This window comes from Gymnoscopelus braueri (genome assembly GCF_963280865.1).
Source record: "Gymnoscopelus braueri genome assembly, chromosome: 13".
In the NCBI taxonomy this organism is placed as follows: domain Eukaryota; kingdom Metazoa; phylum Chordata; class Actinopteri; order Myctophiformes; family Myctophidae; genus Gymnoscopelus; species Gymnoscopelus braueri.
Genome location: NC_137615.1, coordinates 39513334 through 39528385, shown reverse-complemented (window position 1 = coordinate 39528385; position 15052 = coordinate 39513334). Strand labels below are relative to the sequence as shown.

At 43.0% G+C, this 15052-nt stretch overlaps 1 protein-coding gene across 1 annotated transcript in view; it reads left to right on the top strand.

The window, feature by feature from the left end:
* Nucleotides 1–15052, top strand: part of LOC308098059 (adenylate cyclase 9) — a 63721-nt gene that overhangs the window by 44811 nt on the left and 3858 nt on the right. Inside the window, exons 3-9 of the mRNA XM_080446278.1 lie at nucleotides 121–231; nucleotides 3078–3358; nucleotides 4152–4254; nucleotides 11764–11972; nucleotides 12392–12551; nucleotides 14563–14705; nucleotides 14920–14946. Coding sequence (XP_080302404.1) covers nucleotides 121–231; nucleotides 3078–3358; nucleotides 4152–4254; nucleotides 11764–11972; nucleotides 12392–12551; nucleotides 14563–14705; nucleotides 14920–14946 — 1034 coding nt within the window. The remainder of the gene's footprint in view (nucleotides 1–120; nucleotides 232–3077; nucleotides 3359–4151; nucleotides 4255–11763; nucleotides 11973–12391; nucleotides 12552–14562; nucleotides 14706–14919; nucleotides 14947–15052) is intronic.

Below are 15052 nucleotides of genomic sequence, written 5' to 3'. Positions count from 1 at the left end.
ATCTGTCACTTCGTGGCTCATTTGTCCTACTTAATCTCTATCTCCACCCTCTTTCACCTTCTCTCTCCCTCACCATATGGCTCCATCTCTCTCTCTCTCTCTCCGCGTGTCTGCGTCCAGTCTGTCTGTCCGTCCTGCAGCAGGGTGCTGAAGCCCGGAGAGAAGCAGACAGTGGAGGAGGTAGCGGTGCAGAACGGCTGCCATGACGACCTCAAGAACAACAGCAACAAGGTTGAAAACTAAAATATAACTTCATTTTATTCAAACAGCGTTTTTAGGACGAAAATGTTCACACACGTCACAAAAGGAGTGGGCATTTTCAGAAATTGTAAATGTGTATATTTGAATGGATTATGTAAGCGGGCTGCCTCTCTATCCTACTATAAATGCGCAAAACCTCTGTCCGTGCGTGCGTGAGTGTGTGCGCAGCAGTGTCAGCATTGAGCGTAATGTTACAGAGCCCTGAGGCAAAGGAAGTTGTGCCATCTTGGATTTTATGGCTCCGTTGGATCATGGATATGAATAGATTAAACTAGCCCACTTTTTGTCTATGTCAGTTTTTTGTTGTTTCCGATACACCTCACATGGCCGCAATTTGGCATATGTTATCACATCCTATGATACATTGCAGATAAGTCCCGTCTTCCGTCATCATTCACTCATTCACTTCCGTTATCATTGTTTCCCTTCCATTAACACAACCACAACATATCACATGTCACTAACCACACAAGCCACAACGTGCGCGATTAATTGACAGGTGGCGTAGGCTACTTTTCATTGCTCACCACACATTTGCCTCCTCGGCGCATAATTAATTGCGACCAGCACAAACTGACAACATTACGGGTACACCATTTTGTTCCCTTTAGCGTGAGCACCGAGCGAAACCGAAACCAACACGACGCAGCCGCCATTGAAACCAACAAGACGCAGCCGCAATTGAAATCTCCCCACAACAACAACACACGCGACCACTTTGCTTCAACCCGCGCCGTTGCTTTCACTTTAGTCATGTCTCTATCACACCACACTCACGGTAATATGTCCGTCATTCACGTGCCATGTACATCCCAAAGACAACATTATCAACAACGCTAGAGTCTTCAAGGAGAAACAACGTTGCCAAGTTGCGCGCGAGAAATAAGCAATCCGGTCTGTGAATTTGCCTCCATTTGCCTCCATTCCTCCTCGCTCAAAGTCGCTTACAAGTCGCTTACAATTAATGGACATGGCAACATTGTCCACTCTCTCTCTCAATACAAACTGATGCTCACTCGACCATGCTCCCTCCACACAGAGAGAGAGAGAGACAGAGAGACCGCTGTTGCAATGAACGTGTACATTATACTAATGTATAATAGGGCTACAATATCTACTTTGTAGATTTTGATTATTATTTCAACACATATATTAACCACTTCAGCCCTATATACTTTTCAGCCATTTGAAAATAGCAGATCTACAAGCCCACAATGCATCGCAATATATTACTGTCGAGTTGCCTGCGCCTCTCTCTCTCAATCAATACAAAAAGATGGTCACTCGAACTACATGCTCTCTGTGCTTCTGCAGTACATTGAGGCCTCACTACATGACTCCCCCCCCCTTCATTACACTACATTTAGGGCCCGATAGAGCACATTTCTGTACATTTAGGTTAGACTTTTTGGATATACAGCAGGGCTTCTCTCTTCGCCTCTGTAAACCCTGTTTGGGGGGGGGGGGGGGCGCACCTCATAATAATGCCAACGCCGCTAATTTGCCACGATGTCACACAATACTTATTGCAATACAATGTTATATATCACAACATCATATACTATAATCATATGTATTATTATGTATATTACTAGAGGTTAGGGCCGCGTTTATATATCTTCTACATATATATGTTATATATTATTATACATATATATATATATATCATTTACATATTAAAATATTTTTTGCAATAAAATGTTATATATCATAATATTCTACCTTATAACATCTATCTATCTTATAATGTCATATGCTGTATTATAGTACATAATAACACATACTTACAGTCACATATAAATTATATCTACAATACAAACACCCATACTATTATGACATATCTATATATATATATATATATATATATATATATATATATATATATATATATATATATATATATATATATATATATATATATATATATATATATTTCTACGTATCTATAATATACACCTGAGCCATAAATGAGCCAGTATTCACAACGCCTCTTTGAAAGGAACAGAACCCCACACCACTGATATAGCAACATAGGTTTTTCAGAAAACTGTTAGGATTTAGTAGACATTTGTAGAATGGGCCTCAGGTCTTAATGGGTTAAAGGGCACATAGTGTAGCTTGCATCACAGCCACAGTGTAAGGTAGAATCATAGACATGGTTACCACGCTCTAGAGGCAGTAATCAATCCACTGGGGCCTCCGTCATGTGCTTATTTGATGCTCATTTGGTGTCATTCTAAATGCCATGCTGTATCCATAGAGATACATATCATTGGCAAAGTAGATGGCTGTTAACATGGAAGTAGGGCAATTATGTCCTATTAGTCTACCATACGGATCGGTTCAAATTATGATGTTTTTCTCATTAAAATATGTCCCAGATTGTAGCTTTAAACATTCATCATCTTGAATAAATAATAAGACTTGACAGATATTATGTGGTACTACAAAAGACTAGGCAAGGCGAGCTGAGTATCTGTCTGTCTGTCTGTCTGTCTGTCTGTCTGTCTGTCTGTCTGTCTGTCTGTCTGTCTGTCTGTCTGTCTGTCTGTCTGTCTGTCTGTCTGTCTGTCTCTCTCTAGTCTTTTCTCTCTCTAGTCTTTTCTCTCTCTTGCTTTCTCTCTCTCTCTCTCGCTCTCTCTCTCTTACTTTCCCGCTCTCTCTCTCTTTCTTTCCCTCTCTCCATCTCTATCTCTCTCCTGCTCTCCTTGGGGGCCACGTTGGCTAACCGTGCCCTCCTCGTAGACAGCGCCAGAGCAGTTAGTTCAGTGTGGACGGCCGGGTGTGTGAATGACGATGTCCACGTTCCCCACCAGGACTCCTGCTCCCCCTCGTCTCAGAAGTGTCCTCCCCCCTCGGTGGTGTCGGTGAGGTGCGGCGGGAAGGCCCTGAACGGCCTGCTGAGCCCGCAGCAGCGGAAGGAGGCCCTGACCACCAGCCAGACGTCGCTGTGCGAGATGCTGCAGGAGAAGGAGAAGAAGTCGTGGGGCGGGGGAGCGCTCATGGGCATGGACCACTCGGCCCTCATCCCTCTGCGCTCCAAGAACTTCCGGGAGAGGAGCGACGCCCACTTTGTGGATGTCATCAAAGAGGACAGGTGGAGTGAGCCTTTAAGACCAGTTCTTCCCAAACGTTTTAGCTGGAGACTCAAAAGAGTCATTTGATGTCTCCCCCAGGACCCAAACTAGTGAAAATAGCCGATCTACAAGCTCACAACGGGTAGCGCCGTGACACGTTATGATCTTGTAGATCTTCTATTTTCACTACTTCATAGAAGTTTTATTTTATTTTTTAATGCAGGTTATTTCTTAGATTTAAAAATAAATCATGTCAGCAAAATGTAGGAAACCAAAAAATACTTGCGCCCCTGAAAATGGGTCCCGACCCACTGTTTGGGAAACACTGCTTTAGACCCATCCCTGTGGCTTTTTAACAAGGTCGCTTTCGACATGGTAGTGTCCCTATTTAATGTAAATGTTAAAAAAAAGAAAATGTAAACAATTAGGCCATAAACAATTATGAAAATAGCAGATCTGCAAACTCACAATGCGTCGCATTGGCTATTTTCACTGGTGGTTACTGACACTGGACAAAGCCATGTTTATTCTGCACATTAACCCATTAAAACCGGGAAAGCATCTGTGTCATTTTAGATTTTTTTGCGTTGGCTATTCAAAAATAGCAGATATACTGTACAAGCTCACAGCGCCAGCTTGTACATCTGCTATTTTGGCCTAATGGGTTAAAATCCTCAGTGTTTGAGGACGGTTAGTTCTAGCCATGCTCTGGTTTAGCTGTATAGTTCATGTTTATAAATAAACCATTCCACCAGACCTGTGTTAGAACCTAATCTGTATTCTGTGCTGGCTGTGCTCTGTCCTTCCCGACAGTCTGATGAAGGATTATTTCTACAAGCCGCCGATCAACATACTGAGCCACACCTTCCTGGAAAAGACTCTGGAGTCTGCCTATCGAACCAGCTACCAGGAGGAGGTGTGTGGCGGATGGCTGTACAGACATGCATGTGTGTATGTTTCGTACATCTGTGTATGTTTCGTGTATCTTTGTGTGTGTGTGTAGGTGCGCGTGCATGCGTGTTTTCACCATGTGTGCCTGCCTGTGTGTGAGCATGCGTGCGTTGTAATCCTTCAGTCTGTCAGTTCACTTATCTTGATTCACACATCACAAAGTCGACAAAATTGTCTGTGGTAAATCTGTACACCTTAATGTTACCCTTCTCATCTCTTCTATTTCCATCTGTCTTTATATGTCTGCTTTGTGCGTGCGTGCGTGCGTGCGTGCGTGCGTGCGTGCGTGCGCGCGCGCGCGCGTGCGCGCGTGCGCGCGTCCATGCATCTCAACTACTCTTATGTGTTAAATTATTCATCTGCCGAGGCAGCAGCAGGCAGCAGAGTGTTTCTAACGTTGTGTTCATTTATTAAAGTAGCAATCCAGTTTGGGACTGAGTTTTTAAATTGCTCCAGATGTCACACGGCGCATCAAAAATATGAATATCCAACGAAGAACACCGTAGATCACCGTAGTGATTCTCAAACCGTTTCATTTCAACGATCCGCTCAACGCTGAAAGTGTTCCCATTGGTACACTCTCAGAGTTACAGACCTGTAAGGGTCCATTTGGAACCCACTCAAGGAACCCTGAGGGTCCCTGGACCCCACTTTGAGAACCACTGCCATAGATTAAAATGTGTGATCAGCTCTCTAGCAAACTCCAAATGTGTCTGCTTTTCTCATTTTGACCAAAACGAAAAAACGCTGACAGTAGGCCTCAGGCACAAGTTTATATGCTTTTAATACTGCAGACTTGACAGAAGAATATTACTCTCCTCTACACTGAGAGCAGAATACGCAAGTTGGGCTCCACTGGTAAACGCACACTGTAACATGAGCGCACGTATTGTAAGCATCTGGTCAGTTGTTCCTAGATCACCATGAGACAATCGTATTTGGATATTTCTCATCAAACCTTGAAAAAACACATATATTACATACCAGCTTTCTTTCACCAATAAGTTTCAATTTCTCGTGTTGCAAATCCAGTTTTGCTATTTCCAACCGCAACTTGTCTTGCTGCTTCTGTCTCTATTGTCGGTCAAGATGCCGGTATCATACAGATTTGTTTTGAAAATAGCTGACATTTTCCTCGAGTCGCTCGATGAAAATGTCGATATTTTACTGATTAGCACAACTGTTCTTTCCTATACTAACGCAAGCCCTCTATTGAGGGAGAACTGACATAATCATCAATTGATTCCATATCTAATACAAAAAACTAACACCATTCTTGTGTCCATGGCAATGGCAATTGCCACCCCCCCGTTTACATTTAACCTCAAATTCAGTTCGCTTACTGCATCTGAATCCACGCTCATCGATCTACATGCGACATCTGACGCACGTTACAGACACGTGATTTCTTGTCTGCAACCATACATTAATTAACCACTTTTACCCTAGTGTCCCTATTTAGGGCATAGGCAAATGTTTTCAAAAATGTTTTCATCTTTCACTTTTTTGGGTAGGGCTTAAGCTGTTTGCCACCCTCAAATTTTTCTGATACGCCTCTGTTCTACAGCACAGCCTTAAAAAACAAATCCTTACCAAGCCAAACAAGATAGATGACTAGACCATTATTGATCCCGTGGGGGAAATTCAGGTGTCAAGTCAACCTTTCATTTGTCAACCAAAGTACTTGGAAAATACTCGAGGCCCCATTTGCTACAACCAGGCTCAGTGGCAGTAACAATAAGGCAGACACAACCACTGAAAAGAGCCAACTCAAGGAATTGTATTTACACATAATCAAAGATTTAACCAACGTCGAGTGTGCCAGTCAGTTTAGCACCGGTGTATGTGATTGGATGTAACGACATGTAGGACATAGAAGTGTTGCAGGATGTAGAACCAAACAAACTATCTGCTGCCCAGGTCCAGTTTGTAAGTGCCATGGAACGCCCTGGACCAGGTGAATCCCATGAGCGCTGTCCATCCCAGCCTCCTACTGTACCTGCTAATAGACAAAACAGAACAAGCAACCAAGAGTGTGTGTGTGTGTGTGTGTGTGTGTGTGTGTGTGTGTGTGTGTGTGTGTGTGTGTGTGTGTGTGTGTGTGTGTGTGTGTGTGTGTGTGTGTGTGTGTGTGTGTGTGTGTGTGTGGCGCGCCCACGCGCTCGCTCGTCTGCGTGTGTGTGCGCTGGGCTCGCGTGTCACTGGGTTGCCTCACTTGCCTGTAAACTGCGCCATGATCAGACCAGTCAGGACTGCGGCAAAGAGAAATCACTGCAGGACCTCTTGATATTCTCTCCTTAGATCCTACTGCCCTCTGCTGGCGTAGCCTCAATATTGCACTCTGCAGCTATGAAAATATAGAGAGAAATATGGAGAGTCATTTCATAATGTTTTGCAGAGGATGTATTTGGCAGTCATCATCATTTAGGTCGATTCCTCCAACAGCGTGTGCAGTCATGTCCTCCTGGCCAGCAAGCCAGTTACTGGCCAGCAAGCTAGCTGCTTTCTTTAGTCCGTCCACATACGTTGCTGTTGGACACCCTCGTGATCTGTGCTGATGTGTTGCCTCCCACAGCACCCGTTTGCAGGCTGAGAACTCCCATGTGTCTATATGGCAGTGACCGGCCAGCCTCATTCTCCTGGCTGCTGTCTTCTCACTCACCCTTGGTAACCCCCCCCCCCCCCCATTACACATGCTCATTCTGGTTGATGTTTTTTGGTACTGAACGCATCATTCTGCTGTAGCTCCCTACCAGGGACTTCCGCAGGGCAGGCTTCAGGCTCCAGCATTCACAGCCATGTAGGAGAACAGACTCTACAGACGCAGAGACTAAGTTGAGCCTTGATATATCGAGGGAGGCCTCCTCACTTTAACCCATTAAAACCGGGAAAGCTTTTGTGTCATTTTAGATCTACAAGCTCATAGCGCGTCACTTCGTGCCGCGCTATGAACTTGTCGATCTTCTTTTTTTTTATTATTGTGAAATAAATTGCAAACCTTTGAATATATATGTATATTTTAAAGCGAACATCTTTAAATCAAATCTTTGCTTCTGGGGGTCCCTGGAAGCAATTCTTTTTAGATGGGGGTCCACGGCCAAATACATATAATTTCTGGGGTCCTTGACATGAAAAGGTTGGAGAACCACTGCTATAGTAACATAATTTTATCAGAAAACTGACATTTTTAGAATCATTCTCATTAATGGGTTAAGGTCTTGCTCTGTCGAGTTCACCCATGAGCCCAAGTATTTGAGGTCACTGACTTGATTGATTGATTGATTGATTGATTGATTGATTGAATGAATACTTTATAAGCAGTTTGCAAAAAAAGCACAGGAAAGTACAGTTCAATACAAGGTCGGCTAAGAGGATTTTAAACCCAAGAAAGCTTATGGCTTGTTTCCATTGGGTAATAGTAAATGTTTCCATTTACTATGCAAAACATCATATAAACAGTTAGAAATCAAATAGAAAATGATGTACAGTAAACAGTTTGAGGTTTTGACTTTTACAAGGGCCAGTTTCGAATTGCAGCCACCTACCCGTAAGTGCTCTTTTAGAGTGGTTTTGAAGGAGAGTAGGGATTTACACTCCTTTGGTCAAATCTGGGTTGAACGTGATTAGTGGAGCTCCCTCTGGTGTTGTGATTGTGGACTTCATTGGCGTTTGTAAAGTCGTTTGACAGGTACATGGGTGTCTTTGTGGTGTAGCGTATCTTGTAGACCAAGCCCATTGCAAGTCGCTGTACTCTGTCCTCTACCCTGAGCCATCTAATCTGAGTTCCCAGAAGTTTTCGCCTGCTCTGGCGAGGAACTTCTGGGCCAGAGCCCTGGTATTTGTGGGCGGGATGTAGCTTACGCTCAGAATCTGAGCGGACACGCCTCTTACCGGTCTGACTCGTCTAAAAAGTCCGACGAGAGGCAAACAGCAGTACACAACAATGGCGGCCGCAATTTCTCAAGGGGAAATTGCTTCCCGTCGATCCTATTTAGATGTAGCACCCACTGCATGTGGATCCCGCCCCCTTTTCTTCATTGGCTGTTGATTTGAATCACAACGCAGTGGCCGCGCCCCTGCTGTCCAAGCTCCGACGCAATGCCTCCCAGACTATGAGCCATCCCACCCTAGCAAAATGAGCAGGGGTTAAATGAGTTGTAGATGTAAGGCCAAGCAGTAGCCTGACCAGTTTGTTTTGGGATGTCTGGAGCCTTGTTTTTAATAGTCTGGATGGTCCAGGAGGAAGTTGTAGGTGATGACCTCTGTTTTCTTGGCATTTAGCCCAAGACCAGCTTTGGCCCACTCTGTCTCAACTCTGGTCAATAGCCAGCCAAAGATTTATCCTCAGGTCATAACACTTCTCATAATTGTGATACTCCCAATACACCCTCACATAAACTATAGCAGACTCACATGTTCACCTACATTATTCCATTACTATACTGCCTTGTTCACTTTACCACGATTTCTCCAGTCACTTTATTTGTCTGTCTATTTGCTGTATGTATATTTCCACACCTCAGATTACAAGATTCACACTGCCTGCGATGTTGCTACCAGCTGTATTGTACGTATGCGCATGTGACAAATAAACAATTTGAACCTTAAGACCATCTCGTCTTTATGGGCCCTATTTAGACGATTTATGGCGCACGGCCTAAAACGCAGGGCGCAATAGCCTTTGGGGCTGTGTCCACCTCGATTTCGCTAGTTAGATTATGCGTTATTTGAATGTAAAGCTTGGTGCTAGGCAGACAGGGATTGTATTAAGCCTCTGAATTAGTCACGTGTCGTGGAATTCTGGATCAATCAGCAATCAATAAGGCACATAGGAGTCGAGACAATATTCTAGGTGGAGGTGGTTATGCTTTATGTACATGATATCATGGTCAGATAACACTCATGTCAGTGCTACGGTAGTTCTGCCTCGAGCACAAAGAGATCATAGTTATACTGTAGCAGCCTGAAGGACAAACTGAACCATAACAAGATAGGCTGTACCAAAACAATAGCTATTAGGCCTAGTGGAGACATCTAGGCTCTTACAAGCTGACAAATATCATAATGTATTATAAGGGATGGTATAATATAAAGGTTAGATATAAGCAGCCATATAACTTCTTCCTCACATGGGTGTGTTTTGGGCATAACATAAATTAGACCAATCAGAGTGTCTGATTTAAGTGAAGGGCGGAACCATCTAGCCGTATTAATAATGTGAAACACATCCGTGATATATTGACATATCAATCAATATCAACTTAATAATCACTCGCTCAGTCTCAGTTATGTTCTTCTTTATTTAAACCACCAATTGAAGCATGAGAGAGATAATGTGGCCTGTGCATCCCATGCATCCTTGTGTCAGAGCTCACTGCTCTCCATTGAGCAGAGACAGATAACGAAAGCCAGGACACAATAGGTTCACATCATTCTTACAGGATGAGAGGTATTTGATGGTATAGGTAGGATATTCTATCAGTATTATAGCGTAGGATACTAATTGAAATAAATGTGTCTATTTATCTCTCCCTTTCTCTCTCTCCATCTCTCCTCACTGTGCAAAAAAAACAACAAAAAACAACAACAACAAAGAAACGGGCACTTACCCAATGCCCAATCTGGCCCAGAATATTAATTATTTTTTGAACCTCAATGCGGAGTCCCTCAGGAAGGAATGTTATCTACCATGTTGAACATGAGTGTTATTGTTTTGAATTCGGATGGATTTGATTGAAACAGGTATAGACCAGGTGGCTGTGCTGCTGGTCATAATTCAAGCTTAATATCTCCTCATGACAAGAGACATCTGTGATATCTTGACATATTAACTTAATAATCATAAGCTCACTCTCATTGTCTCCGCCAGGCCGAAAGGCATGGCGAGAGAGTATGTTTTGCACCCTGTCCGTCCGTGTGTCCGTGTGTCCGTCCGTGTGTCCGTCCGTCCGTCCGTCCGTCCGTTAGCAGCTAATCTCCGGCACCGTTGGCCCGATCGCTGCGAAACTGTGCACACACACTCCCTGGATGCCATTCAGAACCTATGCCCAAATTTTTCACATGGGCCTGTTATAGCGCCACCAGGAGGCCGATTTGTGCAAAACCTATTTTTTGACATTACTCCTACAAATTTTATCCAAACGTCATGCAAATCGGTACACAGTATCTCTATAGTCATGTGATCAACCCGAATTGTCCAGATTCCATCCTCATTGGCTAAGGTTGGCTTCCAAAGTTTGCAGGATTGGTCCAAAATGCCTCAAATCATGAACGCAGCTTGCGATTTCCGTGAAATTTCACACGCACATTCCCACTAGGCCGAGGAAGAAATGCCACCCTTTTCGCATTGGCCTGTTATAGCGCCACCAGCAGGTCTAATTTAGCAAAACACATTTTTGGAACAAAATGCCTCAAATCATGAATGCAGTGTCCGATTGCTGTGAAAGGCCTAAGAATAAATGGCACCCTTTTCACATTGGCCTATTATAGCGCCACCAGGAGGCCACAATAACGTACCTGACCTGGCGGAGACCTGTGCTCCGAGGAGCACTTTTTCTCATTTAAGTTGTTTTAAAACCAATTATTAAAAGCATGATGGACGGCTGCGTGCTCTGTGCGTCGGAAGCCCCGAATGTGACCTGTTAATGAGCGATGTGCTACCTAAAGTAAGGAAATATCTGCACCGTCACTGCGTCTGCAGTTAAGACTAACTTTACAAAGCTGGTCTAAAAGGCAATTACGTTTTGACTCTTTTCTCTGTGTGTAAGATAGCAATGTGCCAGGCTAACATCTAATTTTAAGACCAACACCTCCATTGGCACTAGATGGGGCGCAAAATCATTTGGTATCTAGATAACGTGGCCGCTGGCCGTAAAAATGACAACTGCGTCAGTTGGAAAATAGCAATTATAGTTGCACTGCGGCCAGTGCCGCCTTTTGCCGGGCAGAAGATTTCTAATCAGCCAGTAGGGACTGGTACATTTTTGTCACCCTGCAACGTCAGTGACATGTTTTACACTCAATTAAACCCTATATACTTCATTGACCGTAGTGCCCCAGGGCTGTATAATAGGCCCTGTCCATTCTCCCCTCTATCTCTTCTCCGAAAATAGCACATCTACAAGCTCAAGCTGATCTACAGCTCATTCTGTTGCATCACAGAATGTTCGAGAATAGGAATACTAGTGTTCATGTGGTTAAATGACAAATATTTACTTCATCATTTCATTTTTCCAGTGTTGCTGGATTATATTCTCCAATGGGGGAAGAAATATAATATAGTGCAACAAAAGAGCGCTGCTTTAAAACCACCACTTATCCTGCTGCTTTCTAACTCTATCCACTCTCTACATATTTCTGGCTTTCCTGGCGTTACTGCCTCTTCCTCACATCTCACATCTCCTTCGATTTATTTTTCTCCTCAATCACACGTTTCCTCCATACTCTTTGTCCTCCTGCCCTCCTGTCTTCTCAGGTGGAGACCCAGGCGCCAGTGCAGACCTTTGCCAGCCCGACGTTCAGCTCCTTTCTGGACATGCTGTTGTGCTGCTCCGTGTTCCTGGCCCTCTCCCTGGCTTGTTTCCTCCAACCGCTGTTCACCCAGGAGAGCCTTTCCACCACTGCCCTCGTCCTGACCGCTGTTGCCGCCGTCCTGGAGATCCTGGCTCTGCTGCTGGCTATACGGTGAGAGACACAGAGAGTATGGGTGTGTGTTTTATCAAGTGCTTGTGATCAAGTATACATTTTGAAAACAGGTTTTGATGTTTGTAATGCAAGTGCAGTGGGATAAAGTAAAGCAATGAGGATCAGAATGATAGAATGATAGCATGGTAAGCTGCAGTCTGTCTTCCAACATTGATGGGTACTAATAAGTTTCACTTGCTATTTGGAGGTGAGTATATGGTAAATCCCTCCCCACAGAAGTAGGTATACAGTATACATCTGTGGGTTCGGGTCAGCAGTACCAGTACTCTAGTATCAGTTATACCCCTCTGAGGGTGATGTTTGTCACATAGCAGTTACCTATAGTATAAACATCAGAATGTTATGTTCAGTCTTCTCTAAAAAAGTGCCTCCTGTGTTCCCATCACCCCCACCCCCAGAATGGCTTTCTACCTTGACGGTGTGCTGAACTGTACTCTGGTGCTGATGCAGGCCATCTCAGGCTGGGTGCCACGTCACCTCATAGGAGCTGTTCTGGTGTCCTTACCTGCCGTGGCTGTGTTCTCCCATGTCGCCTGTGACATCCAACTCTCCCTCCAGGTGAAGGACCGTCAGCAATTATATGGAACATGTTGTCGCTGTCAGGTGGAAATCTTACATGTTCAAAATGTTACTTTTCAGGAAATGGAAAAAAGTGTTCCAAAGGATCCAGTGCAGTGTTGATTTCGTCGACTAAAACTATGATGAAAAATGTTCGTCGACTACCTTTTTTCACTGACAAAAACTAAATAAAAACTAAATAAAAACTAAGCTATGATGACTAAAACTAGACTAAATATATTGACAATTTTGAGGGACTAGTGGAGAAAAGATCTAGTAGAACTGAAAGACAAGTCATTTTATGTTTGGTTGCGCTCAGGTGTTGCACTCTGAAAATAGCAGATCTACAAGCTCACAACGCGTCGCGCTGTGACGCGTTGTGAGCTTGTAGATCGGCTATTTTCAGCATGCAACCAAGTGTAAAGTCAGCCATTATGACGCCATCAAGGCCCGCCAAAATACATTTTATTTGACTAATCAACTGTAGATTTAGTCGACTATAATCTTATGATATTTAGTCGACTAAAACTAGACTAAAACTAAAACATTTCAGATGACTAAAATATGACAAAAACGAAATGGAATTTGATTCAAAAGACTATGACTAAAACTGAATCAAATGTTGCTGTCAAAATCAACACTAATCCAGTGTAGACAAGCTCTCAGCATGTTGCATCATGTTGTGAACTTGTACATGCTGCTAAATACAGTACACTGTCATATGATAAAGTATAAAATATGGCATTCATAAAATAATTATGATTATACCTTTTATTTTATTCTATGGAGATACAAGGTTTCTGCCCAACAGCGACAATGTACAAACAGTGACTACAGTATATCCAGGGATGGAACTCGAGGAATTGTGGATGTTATTTGACTGGCATTTCTATAGAAAAGCCCCAAAAGTCTCAAGTGATGGCAAAAGGTACACTGTAAAATCATGAGTGTTAATTTAACTCTGAGTTAAATTAACACTTAGTATTTTACAGTGTCATGGCTAGCCTACCAGGCCAGTAAAAGTTCACATACATTTATATTATTTACATATTACATGTTTACAGGTGTAAAACAGTGGGTGAAATAATTTTCTGTACAACTGCCCATAAAGGGGAAAATGTCAAATAACAAAACAACAATATCAAATATTAATAAGGTGTGTACTCAAAATAACCAAAGTAAAAATAAAGGCAGAGTACCTCAGTCTCGTGCAAGTAATAGACATTGCTTATTCATCAGATGGTCAGATACCATGCCATGTTCACAGTGGTGAAAAATAACTATGTACATCTTTTTACTTCACTACAGTTATTTGACAGCTTAACGTAATACTTACGTTGCAGATTTAGATGATTAAATACAAAAAATATAACAGATACATAGTGATGTATTGTTATAGGTTAAGCCACCCAGCAGCAATTAGAATCAGCCCCACCTCTACCAACGTGTGATGAACACATTAACGCACTACTAACTGTAAAATGGGCTATTTTGCATGAGTACTTTTACTTGGTACTGGAAGTAGATTTGGATGAAAATGTACTTTTACTCGTGTTCAATTTTGAATGCAGGGCTTTTACTCGTAACAGATATTGCTGCTGACTGTCTATGGCAGGGGTCTTCAACAGGGGGTCCAGGACCCCTAGGGGGTCCTCGGAGATACTGCAGGGCCTGCCAAATCTTTGTGTGATAGGAATTCTATTCTTTTATTTTTTACATTAACCACTTGAACCCTCGCATCCCTATTCTGGGGGCGAACATTAGCCAAAAATAGCAGAGCTCTATTTTCGGCAGACCAAGTACCGAGCCAACGGTCAAGTTTACAAAGTATTGAGTCGTTAAATACTGTCTGAAAATACACATTTTACATGAATCCAATATGTAGTGGGGGTCCCTGCTTCATCTCTCTCTCAGCTAAGGGGTCCTTGGCCTGAAATATATGTTGAAGACCCCTGGTCTATGGGTTTGTGATGGCTTTCTGATGTTTGACCTCTGCCCTGCACCTCTCTAGTCCACCATGTTCCTGTGCTGTGCTGTCATCATAGCCATCATCCAGTACTGTAACTTCTGTCAGCTCACGTACTGGATGCGCTCTGGCCTAGCCACGTTGGTGGGACTGGTGCTACTGGTGCTGCTCTTCAGCACCCCCTGCAGGTAATATCAACAGTAATCACACTGAATTCACTGAGGGTTAAATTAAGAATTAATTTAATTAAGAATTAATTTAACATTGACAACATGATTTTTCTGTGTCGCCAGTGAATATAAGTTTATACTGCATAATTCATTTGTTTTAGCAGATCTACTGCATCTGCAGTATTGTCACACTCACAGATCATTTAGAACTGTGTTTTGTCTGCTCTTTCAGCGTTGGCAACAATGCATTTTTGATTTGGTGAGTATATCATGACTCATGTTCAATACACTGTCGGGTCCATTTGGTTGCATTTTACACTGTATGACACAAATGAACACTGAGGATTTTATTGTGTATGCTGTTG